Source organism: Mustela nivalis (genome assembly GCF_964662115.1).
Source record: "Mustela nivalis genome assembly, chromosome: 1".
Classification (NCBI taxonomy): Eukaryota; Metazoa; Chordata; class Mammalia; order Carnivora; family Mustelidae; genus Mustela; species Mustela nivalis.
Window position 1 is genome coordinate 109,258,976 of NC_139020.1, and position 23,887 is coordinate 109,282,862.

General features: G+C 40.3%; 1 protein-coding gene across 2 annotated transcripts in view; it reads right to left on the bottom strand.

The window, feature by feature from the left end:
• P3H2 (prolyl 3-hydroxylase 2) overlaps positions 1 to 23,887 on the bottom strand; it is a 151,966-nt gene that overhangs the window by 1,714 nt on the left and 126,365 nt on the right. For both annotated transcript variants that reach the window (XM_082694678.1, XM_082694679.1), the window contains exons 4-14: positions 23,752 to 23,883; positions 21,630 to 21,772; positions 21,203 to 21,292; positions 19,240 to 19,280; positions 18,172 to 18,266; positions 11,093 to 11,220; positions 10,438 to 10,533; positions 9,714 to 9,864; positions 8,738 to 8,855; positions 7,714 to 7,789; positions 2,364 to 2,504 (exon numbers count right to left, since the gene is read on the bottom strand). In XM_082694678.1, coding sequence (XP_082550804.1) covers positions 2,364 to 2,504; positions 7,714 to 7,789; positions 8,738 to 8,855; positions 9,714 to 9,864; positions 10,438 to 10,533; positions 11,093 to 11,220; positions 18,172 to 18,266; positions 19,240 to 19,280; positions 21,203 to 21,292; positions 21,630 to 21,772; positions 23,752 to 23,883 — 1,211 coding nt within the window. The remainder of the gene's footprint in view (positions 1 to 2,363; positions 2,505 to 7,713; positions 7,790 to 8,737; positions 8,856 to 9,713; positions 9,865 to 10,437; positions 10,534 to 11,092; positions 11,221 to 18,171; positions 18,267 to 19,239; positions 19,281 to 21,202; positions 21,293 to 21,629; positions 21,773 to 23,751; positions 23,884 to 23,887) is intronic.

Consider the following 23,887-nt stretch of genomic DNA (forward strand, 5'->3'; position numbering starts at 1 on the left):
TCGGTCCCAACCACGCAACCGTCTGGTTCATGCTTTCAACCCTTGTACGGGTTCCTGTTGTTTGAGGTTCCAGGCTTCCGATATCGTGCATTCTTCAGAGTCTACAATGCTAACTACTCTTTGAGAATTGATACCTTTAAAACAACCTACAACCAGCAGAGAAATCTGCCAGCTTTGCTGACTCCTTCATAGGCTTTCCTTGCTCAGGGATTCCATCTGAGAAGAGGTGCCCAGCTCCGGACTCCCGAAGTTTGTTGTACATTTGAATTACCTGGGGAGCTTTTAAAGCTCTCCATGCCTGGGTCACACTCTCTATCAATTTAGCCAGAATGTTTGCGGATGGAGACAGATGTCAGTAGTCTGTAAAACTGCCCTGCTGATCACAATGTGGAGCCTGGGAATCCCACACGCTCATTTTTCCAGTAGTTGATGAGGTTCTGGTCATTCTCTCCTGTGACCACTAGATGCCGCTACTGCCCCGATTCTGGAGAAGTTTCCGAACCCTCTGAATTGGGAAGGAGCCAAGAGAATTTACTTTGTGTTAAGTTTATTCGATGGAAAATATCTTGGAAGAGAGTGTTGGGATACTGAGCAATGAAACGGACTCCATGTTTGCTGAATTGAACACTAGAGAGAGAAAAGAATGTGGTGATGTTCCAAGAGTTTGTCATCTTCCCCATCTGCTCATTTGCCTATTCCCTGGTGCAGGAGCACAGTTGGGGGAGGGAGGTGCTGGTGTTTCCGAGTGGACAAGCACAAGGAAAGAAAGGAATCACAGTTGAGGAAGACTGTTCAGTGCCTCTTGAAGTTCTCAGAACTGAGTGTTCTGCCTGCCACCAGCCCCTCCAGTCAGGACCAGGACACTTGTCCCTTTGGGCACCTGGCTCTCATCTCCCCAGCAGGGAGTGAGCCTCTACAAGTCAGTCTTCCTTGCTCCCTACAAAATGTGCACTGCTGTCTTAGATCTACTTCCTTGCAGACCTCTCCAAGCCCCTCATGGTCAGGGACAGTGCTTTGTCACCGTGGTACCCCCATGGCCTACTGAGCAGGGTTGCTCAGGCACAGAGATCTTCCATAAACATCTGTGAAGTACGTAAAAGAATGCTTGCAGAATGTGACCTAAAATCTGTGTGAGTTAGATCGCGTGGCAAAATGCATGAGACACAGGAATGAATTTTAAACAGTTTCTGACTAAATTGGATCCAATTTAGGTATCCAAAGAGAAAATTGGATCGAATGCTGTTTTAAAGACTAGATTTTCATAACTCATCAGTACCCGGGGCTGAAGGAGACAAAGACACCAGTTTAGCCCCTGCCGTGAAGTTTCAGTTTCAGTGTCAGTATCCTAGGCCAAGCTGTTGCTGAGGCTTTGACTGGAGGGACAAGGAACTTGCTAATTCCAGGGCAGACAACTCCACCAAAGGGTAGCAACAATTTTTAAGTCATTTCTATGTTGAGCCGACATTTTCCTTCCACCCATTGGTCTTAACTCCTCCCTCTAAAGCCTCACAGAAAGAGACCATAAGCTCTGGTGGGGGGCATCCAGAAGGATGGGGTCCAGGTTAAGTGTCTACTTCCAGTATAATAAAAACTAGATGTTAAATGCAATGTTTAAGTTAACAATAGTAAATAAAAACAAACTTTTCAGGTTGGCTCACCATCTCCTACACGTGTCTCATAAATTATTCAGTGCTCTTTTCATTTTTTATTTATTTTTGTAAAATATTTTATTATTTATTTATTTATTTATTTATTTGATAGAGAGGGAGAGAGTCCGCCCAAGCAGGGGGAGTGGCAGGCAAAGGGAGAGGGAGAAGCAGCCTCCTCACAAAGCAAGGAGCCCAACGTGGGACTCGATCACAGGATCCTGGGATCATGACCGGAGCAGAAGGCAGACACTTAACCGACTGAGCCACCCAGGCACCCCTGAGTGCTTGTCTTTATGGTTTGTTGAGAAAATGGGTAAGTCTTCCTGGTGCCCAGCAGAAAGTGGTTCTTCTCTCTTGATGCCACAGTTTGGTAATAAGCTCAAGACTAACTAAGGACTGCCATCACTATTTCCTCAAACGTTTTCTTGTTAGAACCTCCCTGATTAAGAAATTACCTTCCCAGCCCCTCTTCTTTCTCTCAGACTCACACTACAACAACAGCTGTGTAATTGCTTCATCATGAAAAATCTGTTCAACACAACCAGTGTTGGAAACCAGAAAGAAAGGACTCTATAATAGTTTGATTGATTTTATGATCTCTAAGATCCCTGAAGGGTTATGGAACAATTAATGGACTTTTCAGATAAATCAGTTCACAAAGCAGGTCTTTGGGACATCTGCTTGGCCTTCGGGGGGTGGGGGTTAGACACTCACCAATTCTCTGTAAAGTGGATCCAAGGTAAACCACAGAGCCACGGCACACCTCTGGCCCTTGGTGACTGCCTTCACTCCATGTGGGTTCTCTCCTCCGGAAGAGAAGCTGACCATACGGCCACACTTTGGTTTGATAGAGGCCTGAGGAAGAAGGTGAAAATGAGACTCTCCTTTCCATATCAGGAGCATCTCTACAACCCCTTTCTCCATCCTTCTATGGGATTATTTAGGTCAAGTTTTGAATCAAAGAATAATGGAATCCTGGGGCTGGAGTAGACATCGGTTGGTTCACTTTCCTCACCTGTGAAACCAAGGTAAGCCCGGAATAAGGTGTGATTCAGACATTAAAGTGTTCAGGTAAAATGGCTGGTATAGTCAAGGGCACAAAGTCACTATCCCACACAGGCAACCCTATGGCCGACAAACTCCATGGAGACAAAGGCTCCTTTTTACTTTATTTCCCAGCCTTTAGCTCTAGCACAAAATCTGGCATATGGCAGCTGCTCATTTAATATCTGGGGAATGACAAAAACAAGTCAAGGAGTGCATAAAAGTGCTGGTACCTTTTATTACTGATCTAGGTAGTGGCTCCATGGGTGCACATTTTTCATGCCTCAGTTGTACATGTCTGCTTTGTGAGCCCTTTCATAACACGAAGATTTTTAAAAGTCAAGTCTAATGCCATATGATACTTTAGTTCCCACTATAGTATTCCTGTCCATTGGTCTCAGTGAATTCACTCTCCTCCTTGGAGGGACCTATTCCATGGCCTCCAGGCTCTGCAGTGATGAACACAGTCCTTCCAAGCTTGTGCTCAGGTGAAACTGCTCAGTAATGTTCAGGGAAAGAGGGCAGAGACAGAAGAGGAGTGAGGGCAATGACAGTGTCCGATCAAATGAGCAGGTTCTCCAAACTGAGTGAACTGAGCAACAGAATATAAGGGGCCTGGCATCTGTATTTTAAGAAGTGTCTGATGTCATCCAAAATATATAAAGAACTTATCAAACTCAAACCCAAAGAACAAAGAATCCAATCAAGAAATGGGCAGAATACATGAACAGACATTTCTGCAAAGAAGACATCCAGATGGCCAACAGACACATAAAAAAGTGCTCCACATCACTCGGCATCAGGGAAATACAAATCAAAACCACACTGAGATACCACCTCACGCCAGTCAGAATGGCTAAAATCAACAAGTCAGGAAACGACAGATGCTGGTGAGGATGCGGAGAAAGGGGAACCCTCCTACACTGTTGGTGGGAATGCAAGCTGGTGCGGCCACTCTGAAAACAGTATGAAGGTTACTCAAAAAGTTGAAAATAGAGCTACCCTATGACCCAGCAACTACACTACTAGGTACTTACCCCAAAGATGCAAATGTAGTGATCTGAAGGGGCATGTGCACCTGAATGTTTATAGTAGAAAAATGTCCGCAATAGCCAAACTATGGGAAGAGCCCAGATGTCCATCAAGAGATGAACAGATAAAGAAGATGTGGTGTGTATACACACACACACACACACACACACAGGAATATTATGCAGCCATCAAAAATGAAATCCTGCCATTTGCAATGACATGGATGGAACTAGAGGGTAGAGGGACAATTATATAATCTCACTGATTTGAGAATTTTGGGAAATAAGATAGAAAATCATAGGCGAAGGGAGGGAAAAATGAAACAAGATAAAACTGGAGAAGGAGATAAACCATAAGAGACTCTTAATCTCAGGAAACAAACTGAGGGTTGCTGGAGGGGAGGAAGCCGGAGGAATGGTGTGGCTGGGTGATGGACACTGGGGAAAGTATGTGCTATAGAGAGTGCTGTGAACTGTGTAAGACTGATGAATCACAGACCTATATCTCTGAAGCAAATAATACATTATAAGTTAATTTAAAAAAAATTTTTTATTTGATAGACAGAGATCACAAGTAGGCAGAGAGGCAGGCAGAGCAGAGAGCCGGATGTGGGGCTCGATCCCGGGGACCTGGGATCATGACCTGAGTCGAAGGCAGAAGCTTCAACCCACTGAGACACCCAGGCGCCCCTATAAGTTAATTTTTAAAAAGGCTAAAAACAAACAAAAAAAAGCATCGGATGTCAGTAGAATTCAGTTTTCTGAGAAACACAGAAATAGTACTCATTCCATAGCAGAGCTTAGAAAAGTAGAGTAAAAGAAAAAAAAAAAATCCTACCATTTGATGACATGGGCTCATTTTAAGGAGTGATTTTCTGCATTGACTTGGATTGATACCTGCCCATTAGAAGAACTTTTGGTTTCCTTCACCATAAAAGGAGATGGCTATGTGTTTTCACTGCTGGCTTCAAAGAGAAATATTTAGAAATTTCCTGAGGTCCTTGGATGCTACCTAACATAGGTACCCCTAGACTGTAAGATACACATGGGAGGTCGGAGGGAGGTGGAGAAGGCAAGAAGTCTGAAACCTGTGTGTGTGTGTGTGTGTGTGAGAGAGAGAGAGAGAGAGAGAGAGATGAGCAGAGAAAAGCAGTCAGCTTCCGGTTACTCTTCTAGTCACAATAATTGAGAAATGATTTGTCTTTGCTGAAGAGAGTTGATTTACTTATGCTGCTTTGTAAAGATGACTTTTCGGATGCAAAGCTGGAGTTCACCACTTACGGGTGCCTTTGGTATCAATCTGATTTCATTTCCCTGGAGAAGGAATTTGTTTTACGTTTCCACGTAGAAACAACAGAATTAATGATACTTGAAACACATGAAGTAGGATAGGAAAGCCTTCCCATATACACAGCTTTAAGATCTAGTTTCAGGTTTTCTGGGCGGCTCATTCCTGAGTGCTGGTCTGGGCCCTCTCTACCACATGTGGGCGCCATTGCTTCTATGTGACCATCAAGGGTCAACAGTAACATTTTACAGTATTAAAGATAGGATGTGGGGACTTGATGCCTTATCTCTGATGGAACAGGAGGAATTGAAAGAAGTTTTTACACAGAAGAACTTGGGAAAGTTTAGGAGAAGAGACCATCAGCTGCTGAAGCATTTGAAATTGATTAGATACCTCTAAGTTCACAAAAGTCTCCGTGACCGATCTTATCAAATGGAGAGGGTCACCTGTTACACATTAGCCACGAAAAGGAATAAACAAGCTTCATTTATGACATGACTTTTACAGGAAAATATGTCCTGAAGTTTAGATGATTGTAAACATACTTTTGGAACACAGTTTATATTGAATTTAATTTTTTGTGATGCAAATAGAACTTATTAAATCTCACGTCTCCCAAATTTGCACAGAGGAAACCCAAATCCCCAAATACTTATGTTTCACAAATACGCTGGCATTGAAAATGATCTACATATCTTCCAAGTATGATAAAGGAACATTCCTTTGCTTTCCATCTAACTGATGGTTCAAAGTCAGAGAAGCCTTTGTGCTGTATTCATCTTGAATGAATGTAAAACTTTAGCCACCATTCAGTGAATTGTGTAATTCCCAGATTTTTCCAAAGTAAAGAACTTAGAAGACTATTTTCCTTGCGTAGCTCCAAGTTGGGACATTTCTCTGCTTCATTTGTCCCTTGTGTCAAAGAAAGGAAAGCTGAAAAGTAAAGCTAATCATTTCTCTTTGTCATTAGGACTGATTACCCAAGAATTTTTATTATTTACAAAATGGTCTAAAAACTCCACCATATGAATGAATCTGAAATAGAGCTAAATTGGGAAAAATGAATCTTTCAACTTGGGGCTTTTCAATCAAAACACTGTTTAAATCAATTTTTCTTTTACATTTTTAGGGGTCGTGGGGGTGAGATTCAGTACGTTTTAAAATACTTACACCTTTCTCTTAAAAGTATAGATATGTAGAAGATCAGGATTATATGCTTTCATATCTTTAAACAGCAGAATTACAGTTAATTTGCATTCAACAATTAATGAATTATTGGTTCTCACATGGTATTCCAGGCATCACTTGCTTTCAAACATTGAGTATTTCCAAATATGGCCACTAGATGGTGTAGAAGCAAATAAATCTTTCAACCTGTGATTTTTTTTTTTTTTTCCCCCTTCTTTCTAACTGTGTGAGCTGCAAGCATTTTAAAATCTGGTATAGTGTTGGAAGAGCTCAGAAATCAAACGCTTTCTCCAAAGAGACTTTTTTTTTAAATGGTAATTTTGTGTTGGGATTAGAAGCAACCCAGATCATCAATCCTGATTTAATTTTCCAGATCATGAAGCATTAAAATAACGGTTGATACTTAAGCTTTCACAACAAACCAAGAGGCATCATAACTTTTTAGATACACATTATTGCAAGAATGGTATGAAATATTTTTCTTAATTATTCCAATGTTTCTGGACAATTTTAACCAGAATCTCTACAGAGTTCTCTTTTAAAGCCAGTAGTACAGAATTTTTTATGTCATCTGCTTATATCCCAGTGGTATGCCATGAATGATAGATGCGTATTTCACTATTAAGAAAAGGTCACAAAATAGGAGAGGGAAAGCATAATACTCAGTTTTGCTGTGAAAATAGTATGTATAACCCCAAATCTTTAAAGTTTATCAGATACATGCTTCAACTATTTAGATTCTCTATGGAGGAAAGATGTATCTCATAATCCATTTATATTTCAGTTATATCCTCAATTGGAAAAGGTGTTTTCCCTACCCTGTTGTATTCTCTTTGACTTAAAGTCTAAAGGATGCTGGCTATATGGTCTATAACTCAGTAGACTGGTTTTCCAAAGACATTGGTTTACCTAGTTGAAATTAACTGTTGATTTTTTACTTATGGAGTTGTGTTTAGAATCTCATCTTTAGTGTGTGTATGTATGTGTGTGTGTGTGTGTGTGTGTGTGTAATGTGTATAAATCAATTTTCAGGTACAGGTTTACTTACAGTCACAAGCATATATATACATACACAGTAATTTCGATAACTAGTGGTCTAGAGTGCAATGCTCAATCCAAGCATGGAGAACACCAGATTGTTCAAAAGCTATCCCACTGAATCCATTTGTCTAGTCCTAGGCATGGGTAACTTAGAAATGGGTGTTCTTGTGTTTCCGTCAAAGAATGAGAAGACCCAAGTTCTGATTTCAAGTCTAACACTAACTGGCCATGTAATTATAAGCAAATCCTTCATATACCTATTCTTTAAATTACCTGTCTGTAAAATGGACTGGAAGGTTTCACTGATGAATCCACCCCTAACATTTTATGATGTATACGTTTGCTGGCCAGCTGTGCACCTCTTGAATTCTCAAGCTCAGATATTTGAAGTCCAACAGTCTGAATCCTCAGAAAAATAGCAAGATTGATATGAAGAAATGCAACAAAATTTTGCCTGTATAGTTTTACTTACTGTCACAGTCTTGGCATCCATCTCAGTGAAAATGAATTCTCCTCCTTCAAAGTCATCATTCATATACAGGAGAGCACTATAAGAAAAAAGAGAAAACCATTTGTATGATTATGTGCTCACAACAGCTTCATCAGAACATACTGGAGATGTAATAAACTGACCAGCCTGATTGGTCAAGTTTCCTTTGAACTGGACATTGAAATAACCAACCCTCCCAACCCTAAAGAGTAAGATCAGATATAGTTCAGGTCATACCCCTGAATATTTACTTGTTTTACTTATGCTAACATTTTAATTGTATTTCCAATTTCATGTCCCATTTCACTTTTCCCCAAGAAAACCTAACTGTATTTAATCTACTCCTTCGAACTTGCCCATGCTACTTATAATTCTCTTCTTCCCTCTTAGGCTTGTAACTCTAAAGGATGTATTCCCCCCCCCCCCAACCCCGTAGCTAGAAAGCTCCAAGAGCTGTAGTCTTGCCTTGCAGCTAGGGGGTGTTCAATAAATGTTTTTGTGTGGCACACTCTATGGCAGTAATTAACCACAATTAAATACACGTTGACTTCTCTTTAGACACTAGAACATCATCCAATCTTTCCTCAGAGTTTCCAGTTTCTTATTTCTAGAAGGCAGACATAGCTGAATGATATTGTAAGACCCCTATGAGCCCTGGGGCAGAAGACCCTTGGGTTCTCAGACTGAGATATATGTCCCACAAGGGATACATTTCAGTGAAAGCCAAATGATCAAATAAGGAAACTCTACTAAAACTGTTTTTAATATGAAAACAAAATGGGCATTTTGTGGATTAAGGTATAACAAAACGTGCTTGGATTTTTAAGGTAAAAATCTGAGATGATCAAGTTCCTTCCTGGTTGTGGCTTCAGGAAGGTTCTTTGAGAATCTCTGCTTCATTGAGATGAATCTGATGACAAGCCAAACAGATGAATTTTTTAGTTTCCATGGAGAGTTGGTAACTGTTGAGCAAAATCTTCATCAGTGAAGGTGGTGATGCTTGTACCTATAGTCCCGGAACGTGTACGCAGGAGGCTCCTTCCAGCATTCATTGGCCTCAGGATCCAACAGGCAGTTGTCAGCGTGGATGGGGTGACTGAGGTCCGTTCTTCTCTCCTGCTGACCTGCCAGAAAAGGGAACAGGTGAGATGACAGGAGAGCAGGACCCTCCACCAGCCAAGCTGACAACCTGTCTTCTCCCATCACTAGTGCCCTTTGAGAATTTAAGGAGACACAAGAGAGACCCACAGAGATGAACGAACCGACTAAGCTGTCAAGAGACCGGTCCTGCTTGGGTGCAAACTTGTAAAACTGTGGACAAATCACGCCTCCCTGTTTTCCTGTGAAAGTTTCTTGATATGAAGCTACAAAATAAAAATCCCATGCATTCCATGGGTCAGACTTCATGCAGCAAAGACGAAAGGAGAGGGGTGAAATGAAGATGCAAAAAGAAAAGATTGATTCAGCTGAAAGTTCACATGTCCAAGTCTCCTCCCATGACATTCTTCCTCCCCTCCCACTCAGCAGGGGGTGGAAGAGAAGATCTAGAAGAGAAATCATGACAACCACAAGTGAGGCAGTCTCTGCCTTTTTAAGAACATTTCTTTGAAAAATGCCTTCATCTTCTATGCAACCACTTAGCGCTTCAGGGTGTGATGGGGGACTGTAATTTCCAGGTTCCTGGTTCCCTGCAAAGTGAAACCTAAAACAGGACAGTCCTTCTCTGTGTGCCTTTAAGCAAGGAGGGGAAATGGTTCTGAAAGGAAAGACAGGCAAAGCGATGGCTTTCTGGAACTTGAGGGGGTCAAACAAGGAGAAACAGAGGGAAGGGGGAGCAAAGAGTGAACAAGCTGCTTCTGTTTGGGGAATTTACAACTTTGCTAAACCATGAGTGTAACATGTAACAGAACTTTGTTTTACATTGTTTTCATTCTCATTTCACCATGGGTAGAAGGGAAAAAGTTCAGACTCTGGAATCTTACCAGATAGGGCTGTTCGGCAGACCATGTGTGTATAGGAAAAATACAGGGTTGAGTTCAGCATGAAATAGGATTCTACAATCTTTCGAGCCTTCTCACTGATGTCATAAAACAGACGGGCACTCTTCAGGGGGACTCGGCCTTCGTAACCAAACTGAAAACAAAGAAGAGCATGAGATCGCGCTGGCACTGGTGTGACCGGAAGGCAGGGGAAAAACAGGTACTTGGTTCCAGTAAGGCAGTGTAAAGAGGATCACATTTGCACTGACCAGTGGAAATACAGCCTCATGCTCTTGGATTTGGGTTAGGAAAATGAGCCACTGAAATTCATCCTTCCTCATCACAGTGGGAACACTGAAACCTAATCTCTTCCTCTTGTCTCTTCTCAGAGAACACTCCTTTCTCCCCAGCAACACTTGGTGTGGGGCAGAATCCTCAGGGGGTTCAGTACGTTCTTGCCATTGCCCCAGGATCTCTTTGAGGATGGGGAGGAGAAGGGCTGTATATTATTTGTCAGATATGAATTTAGGATCTACAGTGTTTGATAAGTTGATGACCCAATGAAGGGAACCAAGGAGTGATTTAAAACCATGGAGATATCATTTCATGCTTTCTCCCTTCACTTCTCCTGACAGGTCTACCATCTCGACTCTCCTGTTTCCTGTGTCTACATGCACAGAAGGTATTTGTGGACTCTTGGGAACCCAAACCCAAGCTAGGACTTTACTTTGAGTGCTTTCAGGACAGTTGCACCTTCAAACTTCTCATTGGGTGTATGGGGTGAAGTTTTCCCTCTGTATCCATCACCAACAAGCATGATTCCCTGGAAGCAAAATACAAGAAGATGCTTTCTTAATGACAGTGATGACTTCATCAGCTCTCTCTTTTTGCCCTGACTGCCAGGAAACTAAGCACCACAGTCAATGCTCAGACCCAACCTTATTTTGTACCAGGATCCTGATATCATTAATTCTTCCCATCCAAAGAGGAATCTTCATTTAAACTTCACTTTCCATGTTCATCATGAAATACTAGATTTGTAGAAACAGATAAGCTATCAATGATCAATATATGGGTTAATTATTGATTAAAATGTAGAGATTCCCAGTGACTTTATTTGGTAGCAGAACACATGCTGAATGGCTATTGTCCTGGGTATAAAGTCAATAACTATTCCAGATCCATGAGTTGTGTCCAGATCTGGACAAAATTCAAATCCTCCCAATGCAGGCTATGGAAATGCCCCCACACTGATGTCCTTGTCCTCAAGAAAGTGACATTTCAGGCCTGGCTTCCTGACTCCAAGTGAGACCAGGACCCGAGAGCTCCAGGGCTCCCACCAGGTCAGCACCATCCGGCTCCCCTCCCACACGGGTCCTCACACTGGCCACGCTGTGGAGCTCCCGGCACTGTTCCTCTGACAGGACGTTATCCAGGAGAACCCGCTGAGTCCCGTTCAACTGTTCCGAGTTATAGACAAACGTGATGTTCTCATAGAGCAGAGGGCCACCTGAAGAGACAGAACATACGGTCTTCTCTGTTACCTCTGTTCCCAAGGTGGGGGAAGCACAGAACTCCCATCAGTTTTCAATGTGAAATTCATGAGAATCAGTTTGCTCATGAATACTTAAGAATGAGGTGAGCCATGAGAGACTATGGACTCTGAAAAACAATCTGAGGGTTTTGAAGGGGCGGGGGGTGGGAAGTTGGGGGAACCAACCAACCAACCTTGGTGGGAGGTTGGGGTATTAGAGAGGGCACGGATTGCATGGAGCATTGGGTGTGGTGCAAAAAAACAATGAATACCCAGAACACATGCTGAATGGCTATTGTCCTGGGTATAAAGTCGCTAACTATTCCAGATCCATGAGTTGTGTCCAGATCTGGACAAAACTCAAATCCTCCCAATGCAGGCTATGAAAATGCCCCCACCTTGATTTTTGATCAAGTCCCTTCCTGGTTGTGGCTTCAGGAAGGTTATTTGAGAATCTGTGCTTCATTGAGATGAATCTGATGACAAGCCAAACAGATGAGTTTTTAAAAAAAAGGGGTGCCTGGGTGGCTCAGTGGGTTAAAGCCTCTGCCTTCGGCTCAGGTCATGATCCCTGGGTCCTGGGATCGAGCCCCACGTCAGGTTCTCTGCTCCGCGGGGAGCCTGCTTCCTCCTCTCTCTCTGCCTGCCTCTCTGCCTACTTGTGATTTCTCTCTCTCTGTCAAATAAATAAAAAAATTAAAAAGAAAACACTGAAGAACTATGTCAACAAAAGAAAAATTTAAGTTTGTACTTTCATATCAGTTTTTCTATCCAAAAATAATGTACACTTTTCCACATATTTAATTCTAATTCAGTGAGATTGTGAAATTTACTTATTAAATTTATGATTTACCTTTCGTTGCCAAGAAAGCAAAAGAAAAAAAAAATAAGAATGCAAAGACACGTTGGAATCTTTCTATGTATACTACTATGGATTCAGGAAAAAGATAGATGTCTGACAACCAGGTTTCTCCATAACATCACAATAAGGGTGTCACATTTGTACAGTATTGTGGGTTTGCTACACTATCTTTTCATTTGATTTCAGCAATGATCCTGCAAAGCAGACTAGGAATCTCACAGGATGACGTTCAGAGAACTTCTAGAACTTTCTTGGTAACTGCACACATCCGTCCCCACAACACTTGGCTCCTCACTGTGTTACAACATCACATGACTTGATCACATGTTTGTGCCCCCATACATGACATATATACCGCAGTCTCACTGGTATGGAGAGAAATATCTTCACTCAAAAACTCAGCTGGTAAATGCACCATCAGGACAGCCATACCCAAGCCAGCCAACTCCTTCCTAGTCTCCTTCCCGCCACCTAACTGACTCTAAATGGTCTTGTTTGTGGAATATTTTTTTTCTTTTTTTCTGTTCTCTGGGCAAATCTTTGTATTACTTTCTTTGCATGGGAAGGTTTCCTATAGGCCCTGGCTCTCTCCCTGGATAGGGCCCACAACTTCATAAAATTAGCCCATGTGGGCTTTTCAGAAGGAGATGATTTGGGGTCATGCTTTAGGTGGTTAATGACCAAAATCTAGACCTGACCAGGCTCTTTCCTCACAGAGAACAGAACCGAAGGATGAAGCTTCTGTTGGCAAGGAAATCTTCAGCTGTAACGCAGTGCAAGCAGCTTGAGCTAAAAAACTGAACAGAAAAGGAAAAAAAAAATGTTCTGGTCTTTATAAACTCCTAAGGGACCTGACATGTGCCTGTCAATAACCACAGTCCGCCTGGGAGGGAGGCACGGGGAGGGCTCAGCTGTTCCCTTCTTCTCCTGCAATGGTCCCCAACACATGGGCCTACAGCACATCAGGTGAAGAAGGAAGAAACCAATGGAAATGAATCTCCCCTCTAGTCCTTTAAAATTAATTGGTGAAACTGGGGAACAGCACCACGTTTATCAGTATTCTAGTTATGATGAAAGATTCATTACAGCCCACAATTAGTGGAGTATTAAGATAAAAAGACAGTGTTTCCCAGTCTTTAATAATATACGGTTATCTGTTAAAGGAAAAGTTCCCTAAGGAGAGGCAGTGCTGACACATTATTTTATTTCAATTTTGCTTCCATACTTACAATTATAAAACTGTAAGTGCTGTATCTATTTATCTTTAGAGTTTCATGTAACTGTAATACCAAAAGCAATTCACAATATTAAATAAAAGCAAGACCATAAAACTAACTAAATTCAAGTTAACAACATTAAATGAAATGGTTAATGTTATTTTGCAGGAACCGACAGGCTACATTCCATAGGAATGTTCTACTCACTGATCTGGCCCAGATTCTTTGGAGCCAGCATCCTTTATAGTATTTCTGATGTGTAATGAGTCATTGCACTGCAACTTTTCTTGATTGCAATTACTATGAAGTTGTAGTGTACCATGATAAATTTGGGCCTTCGTCTGCTCCTGATACATTATTTATACGTTTGTTGGGCTTCATATTTTGTTAGTGTTCAGTCACCGAAGTATCACCAACAGGTGCCAGTGGGTTAGTAGGCTCACCCACCACAGTGTGAAGTCTCATGGTGCGACTGGGCTATCAGGTGGTTATTTACATGACCCGCTAGTTGCCCCTATTAATTTTTTTAGATTGTCATAAAAAAATCTATAAGTACAGAATTTCTCAGATTCCAGGAATATGACCACAAGGTATAGTTTCAGTACCAATCTTTTGGATGAACAGAGAAAAAAATATATATACACATACATACACAATTCAATGTGTCTCAGCCTTTGTTCTGCAGAAAGCTTTTGATGAAAAAAGGAGTTTCTTGATCAAATATGTTTGGGAAGTACTAGGCTACATAAAATTTAAGAGGACTTCTTAGAACTTTTAATATGGAAATAAGCATGAATATGTGGACTATCAAGAGAGCATGAAGCAGTTCTCTCCCTTCACTGAGCACAAAAACCAACCTCCCTTCCTCCCTTCCTTCTTCTCTCCTTCCTCCTTCCTCCCTCCTGCCTTTGTTCCTATGGCAGAGAAACTTGTAAGACGGCCCCCTGATGATCACTGCCTCCTGGGATTCATGGGCTTGTGTAATCTGCTTTCCTCGAGTATGAGTGGGGACTGGAACACACTTCCAACAACAGAGTATGGCCAAGGTGATGGGGCATCCCTTCTGGGACTGTATTACACGAGACTGCAACTTCCACCCTGCTGGCAGAGTCTGCCTATTGCCTTCTCAACTTTCATTGTAGACAGACTCATGCAGCAAGGAATGAGGAGGCCTCCTCCAGCCAGTGATCAACTGGGAACTGAGGACCACTGTCCACTAAGACTTTAGGAACCAAATTCTGTCTTCTGAGCTTAGAAGAAGATAGTTCCCCAGTCAAGCGAGATCTCAGAGATGATCAACAATTTGAGGGAAGTCTGTGCCAGACTGGGAAGCAAGGGAGCTTGCCAAGCTACCCCCAAATTTCTGACCCCCAAAAACGTGGGATAGTAAATGTATATTATTGTAAGCTGCTACATTTGTGATTTATTTATTCTTCTTCTTCTTCTTTTTTTTTTCTGGCAGCAAGCAATAAAAGACCAGGAGAACATTCCTTTCCCCAACAGGACCTCTTAACTTAAAACACAGGTTGTTTAGGAAAAGTTACTCTAATCTATGTAGCTGTTTAAGATCCACAGCCAAATTAAAGCAGTTTCCCAAATATTTGGAAAAGTAAACTACATATTCCATTCCCACTTAGAAAGGTAAAAGAGGTGTTCCTTCAACAAGAAAGAAAAGCGACTTGCCGGTTCACTGAAAAGCACTTCTAATATAAAAGTCAAAAAGAAATGGATGACAGATCAAGGGTTGAGTGAATCGGGTTGGTTTGTATTATATCATATTTTTTCCTTTCCTCTCTTGAGAGTATATGAACTTTAAATACAATGACCTGATTTTCAAGAGATGACTTTAATCATTTCTAAGTTCTGTAGAAGTATTTGCTATTACAGTGTTGATTATTTAGTATTATAGTAATATATGCCTGGTCTATTATGTTAAGTTCTAAGTGTGGCATCTTAATAAGAATAAAGGAGTATAATTTGAAAGGGCTACAGAGACATTGCCAGTTCTTCTAGTCATGCCACATGGAACATACAAAGATCAGGAGAAGGGACAGAGTGCAAAGGAGTCTTAACTACCCGCCCACTCACAGCTTCAGGCAGAATCAATGCTAGAAACCTGCCTTTCATGTAGTTACCACAATCACCACTGAGCATAGACTTTTATACAGAAACTTCCCACACATGCATTTCACAAGACACAACCAACTACCCACCCACTAGCCAAAAGGGGGGGGAAAAATAAATAAATAAATAAAAAGAAGAAGAAGAAGGAAAAACAAACCGTGTCATTGAAACACATACATTCACCAGCCTGCAAATGACTAGTAGCACACCAGACAGAGGAAAACATTAAAATAAAAATAAAACTGTGGTCCAATAAGTTGTGGTTCCTGGGGCCTGATTTGATGGCTTCAGCCAACTCCTAACCACAGCTCAGGGAGATTTAGCTAAACAACTTAATTCTTCTCTCATTCATAAAGTATGTGCCTGGCTTGGATTCTCTAGTTGCAATAAAGAGGGATCATCTAGGAAAATACTCCTTTGTGCTCACTGCCTGTGGCTCACATGGCAAGAAGCAGCATTTTACCATAAATATTACAGCGTTCTACAAGTCACAACAGGGATGTGCTAAGTAACCAGACCTTATGTGAGCACAGCCCTTTACGGTCTACAGAAGACTTTTCACACTGTTCCTCAGCACAAAGTTGCTGTCCTTCTTTTACAGCTGAAAATCACAGAGCCCAAAGACCTCACGTCTCTAGGTGTCCATCACACCACAGCACAACAGACTAACCAATCCTAGAAACTGGGATGCCTGATTCCAAGTTCAATGTTATTTCTACTATACTGACGGGGATGATTATGGAGCAGGACCTTTGGAAACTGGCACTTGGATGGAGAATGGGTAAGGGATGGGTGTTGTTAGATTGATGATATGCATATTCCGTGGACTGGAGTCTGTCTGGGACATGGTCCTGGGCCACTCCTGTAATGCTTCAGAGACGTCCAGTGCGAATACTACTAATTGCTGTCAGGCAACCAAGAGTAGATGACAGTCACTTTGTGGAGGAGGAGAAAAGCTGAAATATAGTCTACTCTGTGAAGCATGCAAGCTTTCTTACCTCCCTGACATGTGCTTGGAGCCAGACTAAGATAGGAAAGTGCTTTCTGGTTGGGAACTTTGCCTCTGTCTACCACTGTTCTTAATTTAGAAACTATTTAAATCTCTAGTGACTCCACAGAAGTCTTTCCAGTGGTTTCCCAGAGAACATCCTAAGATTCAGTACCCCATTCAACTAAGCAAACTCTACAAAAGTGATAGATTTTGGTAACCTGGAAAGTCATGGTCTCTCCACCCCTGGGAATAGTCTCCTGATCTACTTTTCATGCTAGCCTTCCTAGACAGCTGCTGTACATCAGAGTCCTGGGGAGCCAGGGGACAAAAACAAAACAAAACAAAACAAAACAAAACACCAAAAAAAAAAAACCCCACAAAAAAACAAAAAACAAAACAAACAAACAAACAAACAAAAAAAACCCACTTTGAAGTTTGGCAACCATCCTGGAGTTTCCCAAACCTTAACAGCAAAGTGCTGGCTTCCTGGCACACACTTCCTGGGTGATTTCTCAGCTGAAAAAGCAACACGAACTCTGGCTGACCATGGAACTCTCCGGCATTTGTAGAACAGCTTAGGCTTTGTGGCTACAAACTGAGGGCCAGGTCAGATGAGATGAGTGCTTTATCCTGTTTACTGCCTCAAACTGACTTGGAAGCTGAGGAAGGAAAGGGCTGGGAAATGTGAGAGCTGTGGAGAGCCAGACGTTTTCCAACCAGCTGGAGGAATGTGCTGTCACACTATCTCGTGGGGGAAAGGAGTTCTGTACTTCTCAACGCAGGTTTTTAAAACCTGCTTATCTTGCTGTTATTTAATCAATAAAGGATGCATTTTGGATCTCTAGACCCTTTTATGTTCCACCTCCAGCTAAGTAAGGGAAAATGGGATCTAGATCTGGATTCAAAAACCTGGGTTCGATGCCTGCTCAACCCAGTATGAACTGTGAGACACTGGACATGCCACTGTATCTCTGTGGGCCTCAGTTTCTTGCCTGGAAAGTGGGGACAGTTGTCTTGTATGAGATGCTTCCAGTATTCAAATGAACTGTGTATAAATTTGCCTGAGAAATTATAAATTATGACAATGTTTAGCTTTATCTAAAAACTACTTTGACAACACTCTACATGTGTTTCTGTGAATTTTGATCTGACATAAGTATATTACGTTCTGCTCTCTCCATGTCTGTGCCTTTGTTCCATTGTTTTATCCATTAATATGGCTCCCTCCACACCGCTGTCAATGCAACCTAAATTCTACTCACCACTCAGAGTCCTGCTCGAATATATGTACTTCAAGCACTGTAGATGAACTCAGCTGATAGTCCTGTGACCTGTCGCTTCAAGTTCCTCTGATGTGCAGTATACTCTGTACTCTCTGGCACTTACTCACTAGGTGACAGAAGCCCTGTGACCTCTCCAAGCCTCAGGTACTCAACTGATCATTCTGTCCCTGCCTAGTTCACAGGACTCCTGTGGGCAACAGATAAGGGAGTGAATCTGGAAACACTTTTATTGGAAACCAAAGGTGATGACATACAAATTTGAGACACTGTTTTCAAGTCTTGCTTTCAGAATGTCATAAAATATAGTAGCTTAGAATGTCATAAAATATAGTAGCTTAGTCCTATTCCTTAGTTTCCAGAGAAAGTGGACTCTTCCTTAATTTAAATAACAACGAGCCAAGTCCGACCTCTTCCTTCCCCTCCTGTAAGCAGAAGTGCACAGATACTTACCCTCTTTTAAGTCTCGATCTATCTTGGGCAATGACTTTTTCCCCATTGATAATCCATGAACTTCTGCCCCTTCCACGTTCACTCCTGAAGGGACCCTGCCCATTAAAAACAATTGAAATGGAATTTCCCACTGATTAAGGATGTTCAAAGACAAAGGGCACCTTACTCTTCTTAGCACTCTTTTTTTTTTTTTTGAGACAGTTAATTGTATCCATAACTTCACCCCTCTTGAGATTAGACATTAAGTATCAAAAGAGCAGAAAAATATTAGCACATGCATCTTCGTGATACTTGGGGCATTGTTATTTTTGTCCTGAGCATAGAGCACACCCCAAACAATAACTGAACTGAAATAAAGCATGACCTCATGCAGTGGTTCTCAACTATTCCAAAAAAGAAGACACAAGTTTCAGACTTGGCAAACATACAAATCACAGCATGATATCCTTTCAATATATACAGACTGAACAAATCCAATTGTGCATGTCCACTCTTGGAGCTCTTGTAATCAGAACCTTGATTTCTGAATTTGGAAAATGAACAGGCTAGATCGGGTCAGCTCAAACATGTAACTCCAACATTCTATGATTTCTCAAACTGCTCATAACATGTAAATTGATTTTTCACTTCTATCATTTCAAAAAAATGAAGTCTCTTCATTTCTGATTGAGTTAATGACACCTAGTAGTTTAGCTTGCAGTGAAACTTTTTGGGCTTCCTGCTTTCAAATACAGTAAGGGAATTCAGCATTAACAAGAAAAAACTAAGCTCTATTTTATTAATCAAAAACAGAATCTATAGAAGGTTTCACCTTCAGAGATCACCCGATCCAACCCCTTCCTTGGAGGGAACACAGAAGACTAGAAAGGAAAACAAAGCACCGAGGTCACATGACTGTAGAAAGAGCGAGCTGGGACCAGAAGGCTGAGCTTCTAATTCCCAGTGTAGAATTCATTTAATTATATCTTTTTGCCTATTTCATTGAGCTAAGATCCTTATAATGGGTATGACTCTAAGTATTTCTTCTCATTAAAAGGAAATGGATTGTGTTCTGAATGAAGAACTCACCGATTCTCATCCTGTCGTCCACCATATCGGATCCAATAATTCTGTTTTAAATTAAAAAAAAAATCAATAGCTTTGTCACTAAAATATAATGCATAAAAAGAAAATATAAATTTAAAACACTCAAAAGACCTAAAACATTGGGAAACGTGCATATTGTATTAAGATACAATATTTTTTTAATTAGTAAAAAGAAAACCTAAAGGCAATGAAACGTTGGCAAAGATAAAATGATGCACAAATGGATTTTTAAAAATAGCAGGGAATTAGCTTAAGTATTTATATTTTCTATCCAAGAAGTGGATAAAATTTGATGTCAGGAAGACAATTAAGAGATCATTCAGTCCAACTCCCTTATGTTTCATGAATAAAACAAACAAGAAAGGCCAGCTTGATTAATTATTTGTGCAGGATCATAAAGTAACTTTTTCTGAAGTTTCCTGGGAGAATGCAATTAAAAAATAATAAGTAAGGCCGGGTATAAGCATACTTATAAACGTTATTTAGAATTAGTATACTTAAAAATTTTCCTAATTTTTAAAATATGCCAATAAAAACACAAAACAGTAATGAAAAGAATGTTACAAATAGGATATATTACAAATAGTGCTTTTTTATGAATATGTGACAGGTGTATATGTAAAGAACTTATATAGTTAACTAACAGATATATGAAAAAAGGCATGTCCAGATAATTCAGGTCACAGAAAAAGTAATTAATGACAATATGTGAAAAGTTAATTTTTGTTAGCCATCAAAGGAATACAAATGAAAACAACAGTGATATATCATTTTGTATATAAGAAATATAAATGATTTTTAATGTTATTTCTCACTGCTGAGATATTCATAGTAACCTGGTACTTTATGCACTTCTAGAACCAGTGAAGGTATCAGAAAATTCCCTTAGAAAAGCAATTTTAAGAATTTTAAAAATTCTCATGTCTTCTTATGGCAGAATAATCCCATTCCTGGTAATCTATTCATAGGGCATAGTTCAATACAGAGGGAAAATGCTTCATGCATTAAACATGGTAGAAAAAAATCAGAAACAAATCAGACTTCCAGTGTCAGGAAAACAGTTAATTTATTGCACATCAGTTCTATTTACATAGCTAAAAATCATCTTAAAAGCTGTAAAAATGTAGAAATTGCTTATGACAACTTAAATAAAAATCAGAACAGAAATCTCTCTGTACTGGCAAAGTTGTATCTTCACATGAAGAATGACTAAAAGTCAACATGGACAAGTGGAGAAAAGTCAGCATGACGAATAGTACAGTTGACACTGATTTCGTTCTGTATGAAGTCTTTCTAGTTTTTAAAATGTGTAGGAGAAATATAAAAGCTTGCATCCAGAATTTAAGACATAAAACAATCCTGAGGCAAATTCATCATAAGGTGCAAAACACTTCTCTTCCCCCCAAATATATCTGCTTTTGACTTTGGATCTCAGTGATACGGAGATCTATTAAAGTCTTTTAATGTTTATCATACACTGAGTAAACACCCACCCCTGCCTCCCTGGGTTTTGTTAATACAAGACAGGAGAAAAGACTCTTTAATAAACTATATGTTGGCTAACTGAACATAATTAAAACATTTAAATTAATAAATAAATAAAATTGGCAAATGGAATTTCAAAAAAAAATCTTCGGTAAATCAAGCTGGGAAATAAAATCATGAATAAGAAGTCCACTGAGGGGGTGCCTGGATGGCTCAGTGGGTTAAGTCTCTGCCTCTGGCTCAGGTCATGATCTCAGGGTCCTGGGATCCAGCCCTACATAGGGCTCCCTGCTCAGCAGGCAGCCTGCTTCCTCCTCTCTCTCTGCCTGCTTCTCTGCCTACTTGGGATCTCTCTCTCTCTCTGTGTCAAATAAATAAATAAAATCTTAAAAAAAAAAAAAAGAAGAAGTCAATTGAGTATTCTTTTAAAACAGATTTCCTCTTCCTTTTTTGCTCTTACCGGTTCTGTGTATGAAAATCCCAGGCCCTCTGCAGCTGATTTTATTAGTTCTGATTCCATTTTATGACGCTTCACAAACATTGCCAAATCCTAGAGGGAAAAAAAAAAAAAAGAATGAAAAGTTTATATTTAAGTAACAGTTAAGGAATATGATAAATGTTCAAGTGGAAATATTTTTCAATAGACAGTGACAAGTGAGCTAAAAAAATATTCACAGCTGCACAAAAAGTCTCCTTCTCAATAGATTTTCACAAGCTGTCACGTAGGAGAAAAATATGCTTCTGGCATTAGTACTGAAGTACAAAAGAACTGCTTTCTAGAACCTTGACTCAAAGGCTAGATATCTTCCAGAGCACTGCTATATTTTTACCAATTCTGCCCAGAGCATCTAGTAGAATGCAGTTTCTTCTCAGGACCTTGGTCTCACCTCTCTGGCCTCAATGGATGCTGGGTCACTGCTGTCATCCAGGAGACTCTCATAGTAATCTACATTGTCTAGGACGTCCTCATCATCTGGATGAAGGAGAAGATAAGCCTTGGCACACTCCAAGGCTTTCACATATTCACCAACTGAAAGACCAAGGAGTTGTAGCATTAGAGTCAGGCTAGGTCCATTGAGGAGGTTTTTAAGAAATACTTCAACATACCTGTGAGAGGTCCGCAGTAAACATGAGTAAGAGGGAGGATAAGGTGAAGCTGAATAGCATATGCAGAAATGGTCACCGACCAAAACAGATTGTCAAATATGGAGAAACAACTGATGGCTGCCAGAGGGGAGGTGCGTGAGGGGATGGTGGAAATTAAGAAGATCCGGAAGTACAGACTTCTAGTTATAAGATAAATAAGTCACAGAGCTGAAAAGTTTAGCATAGGGAATACAGTAAGACCGTAATAACGTTGTTTGGTGACAGATGATGACCATGCTTATCATAATGAGCCCTGAGTGATTATCAAATCATCATGTTGTACACCTGAAACTAATACAACACTCAGTGCTAGTCATACTTCAAAAGAGAGCCACAGACAAAAGGAAGGACATAATTTCAGGTATTTAAAATGGTACTACCTTTGGACTGCTTTGGTGCTAGATGTTTTACATCAATTATTACAAGTTTCCACCTGAAGATGTTTGTTGACAACTTCCATTAGTTAATACAAATAAGCAGAGCAGAATTTGGGCGGTTAATTCTGTTTTTGTCCTGAGTTCGACCACGTGACATCTAAAACCGATTTCTGCAATCCCAATTCTATTAATTGCTTATAAGCGTGAGGAAAGATGTTCAATCTCTCTTTCTCAATTAGATAAATAGAAATTAAAACTATACTGAGATAAAAATTTTCACCTAGTGGGATTCGGTAATAATCTAAAATTTCACAATATATTCTGTTGATGAGCAATGAAAAATGTACTATACATGGAAGAAAATTTGGCAACATCTATCAAAATTTAAAATGAATGAATGATTCGACACAGGAATCGTACTTCCAGAAACCCATCCTATAGATATTCACTTGTGGATGTGAACTAACTTACATAAAATATTACACATTTGATCCTTGATTGAAATACCAGTTACTAACAACACAATACCCATTAGTAAGGGGAAGCATGAAATAAATTACAGTACAATGGTATGTGGATGTAAAGAAAAATTAATGAGGAAGATCTCCATGTATCAATACAATTAGGTTAGACCATATAAAATTGCCAAAATTTGGCTTTTACTGACCTAAGCAAATGGTAATTTCATAGATCCAACCTACTAAAAAATACTTTTTATGATTTTATTTTTAAGTAATCTGTACACCCAACAGGGGGCTCGAACCCACAACTCCGTGATCAAGAGTAGCATGCTCTACCAACTGAGCCAGCCAGGCACCCCTGGTACTATTATTATTATTATTATTATTTTATTATTATTGAGAGAGAATCTTAAGTAGGCTCTTCGCCCAGCACAGAACCCAATGAGCACAGAACCCAATGAGCTTCATCTCAGGACCTTGAGATCATGACCTAAACTGAAATCAAGAACCAGATGCTTAACCAACTGCGCCACCCAGGCGCACCCTCCTTACTTATATACATTCTTAAGTGAAGAAAGCAATGTAAAAAACAGTGTAAATAATATGCCACCTTCTGTGTATAAGAGGGGGAAATAAGTTAGTGTGTGTGTGCATACGTGTTTTAAAAAAAAAACATAACTCGGAAACTGTGTTGTAGGGCATGAAATTGGGCTGCAGAAAAAGGAAGAGAGGGAGGCTTTTATGATATTTGGTCTTTGAACTTGCAAATATATGACCTTTTAATATTAAATTGAAAATCATGTAAAATACCAGTCTAAGAAAATTTTCAGGACATCATCACAGCATTTGCCCACTTGTGGTATCACCTGCTCTCTTTGGCCTGAGTGGCGGTGATGTGAGATGACAGAAAAAAAGCCATAAACCCGCATTGCCTCAATGGTAAAGTGGGAAATACAAAGGAAAATTCAATGTAATGATGAACGACACCCCTTCCCCAAAGGTCTTCGGGATGATCCACGCTTTACCTCGATAGTAGGCAAACTGTAGGTAGTCATAATGAAGGGGAAGAAAGTTCTCAATTGGAGAGAGGCGGCCAGGGCGAGTGGCAAGTTCCCTCACGCATTCGTGCTGACAGACCAGCACCTGCATATAGTGATCTGG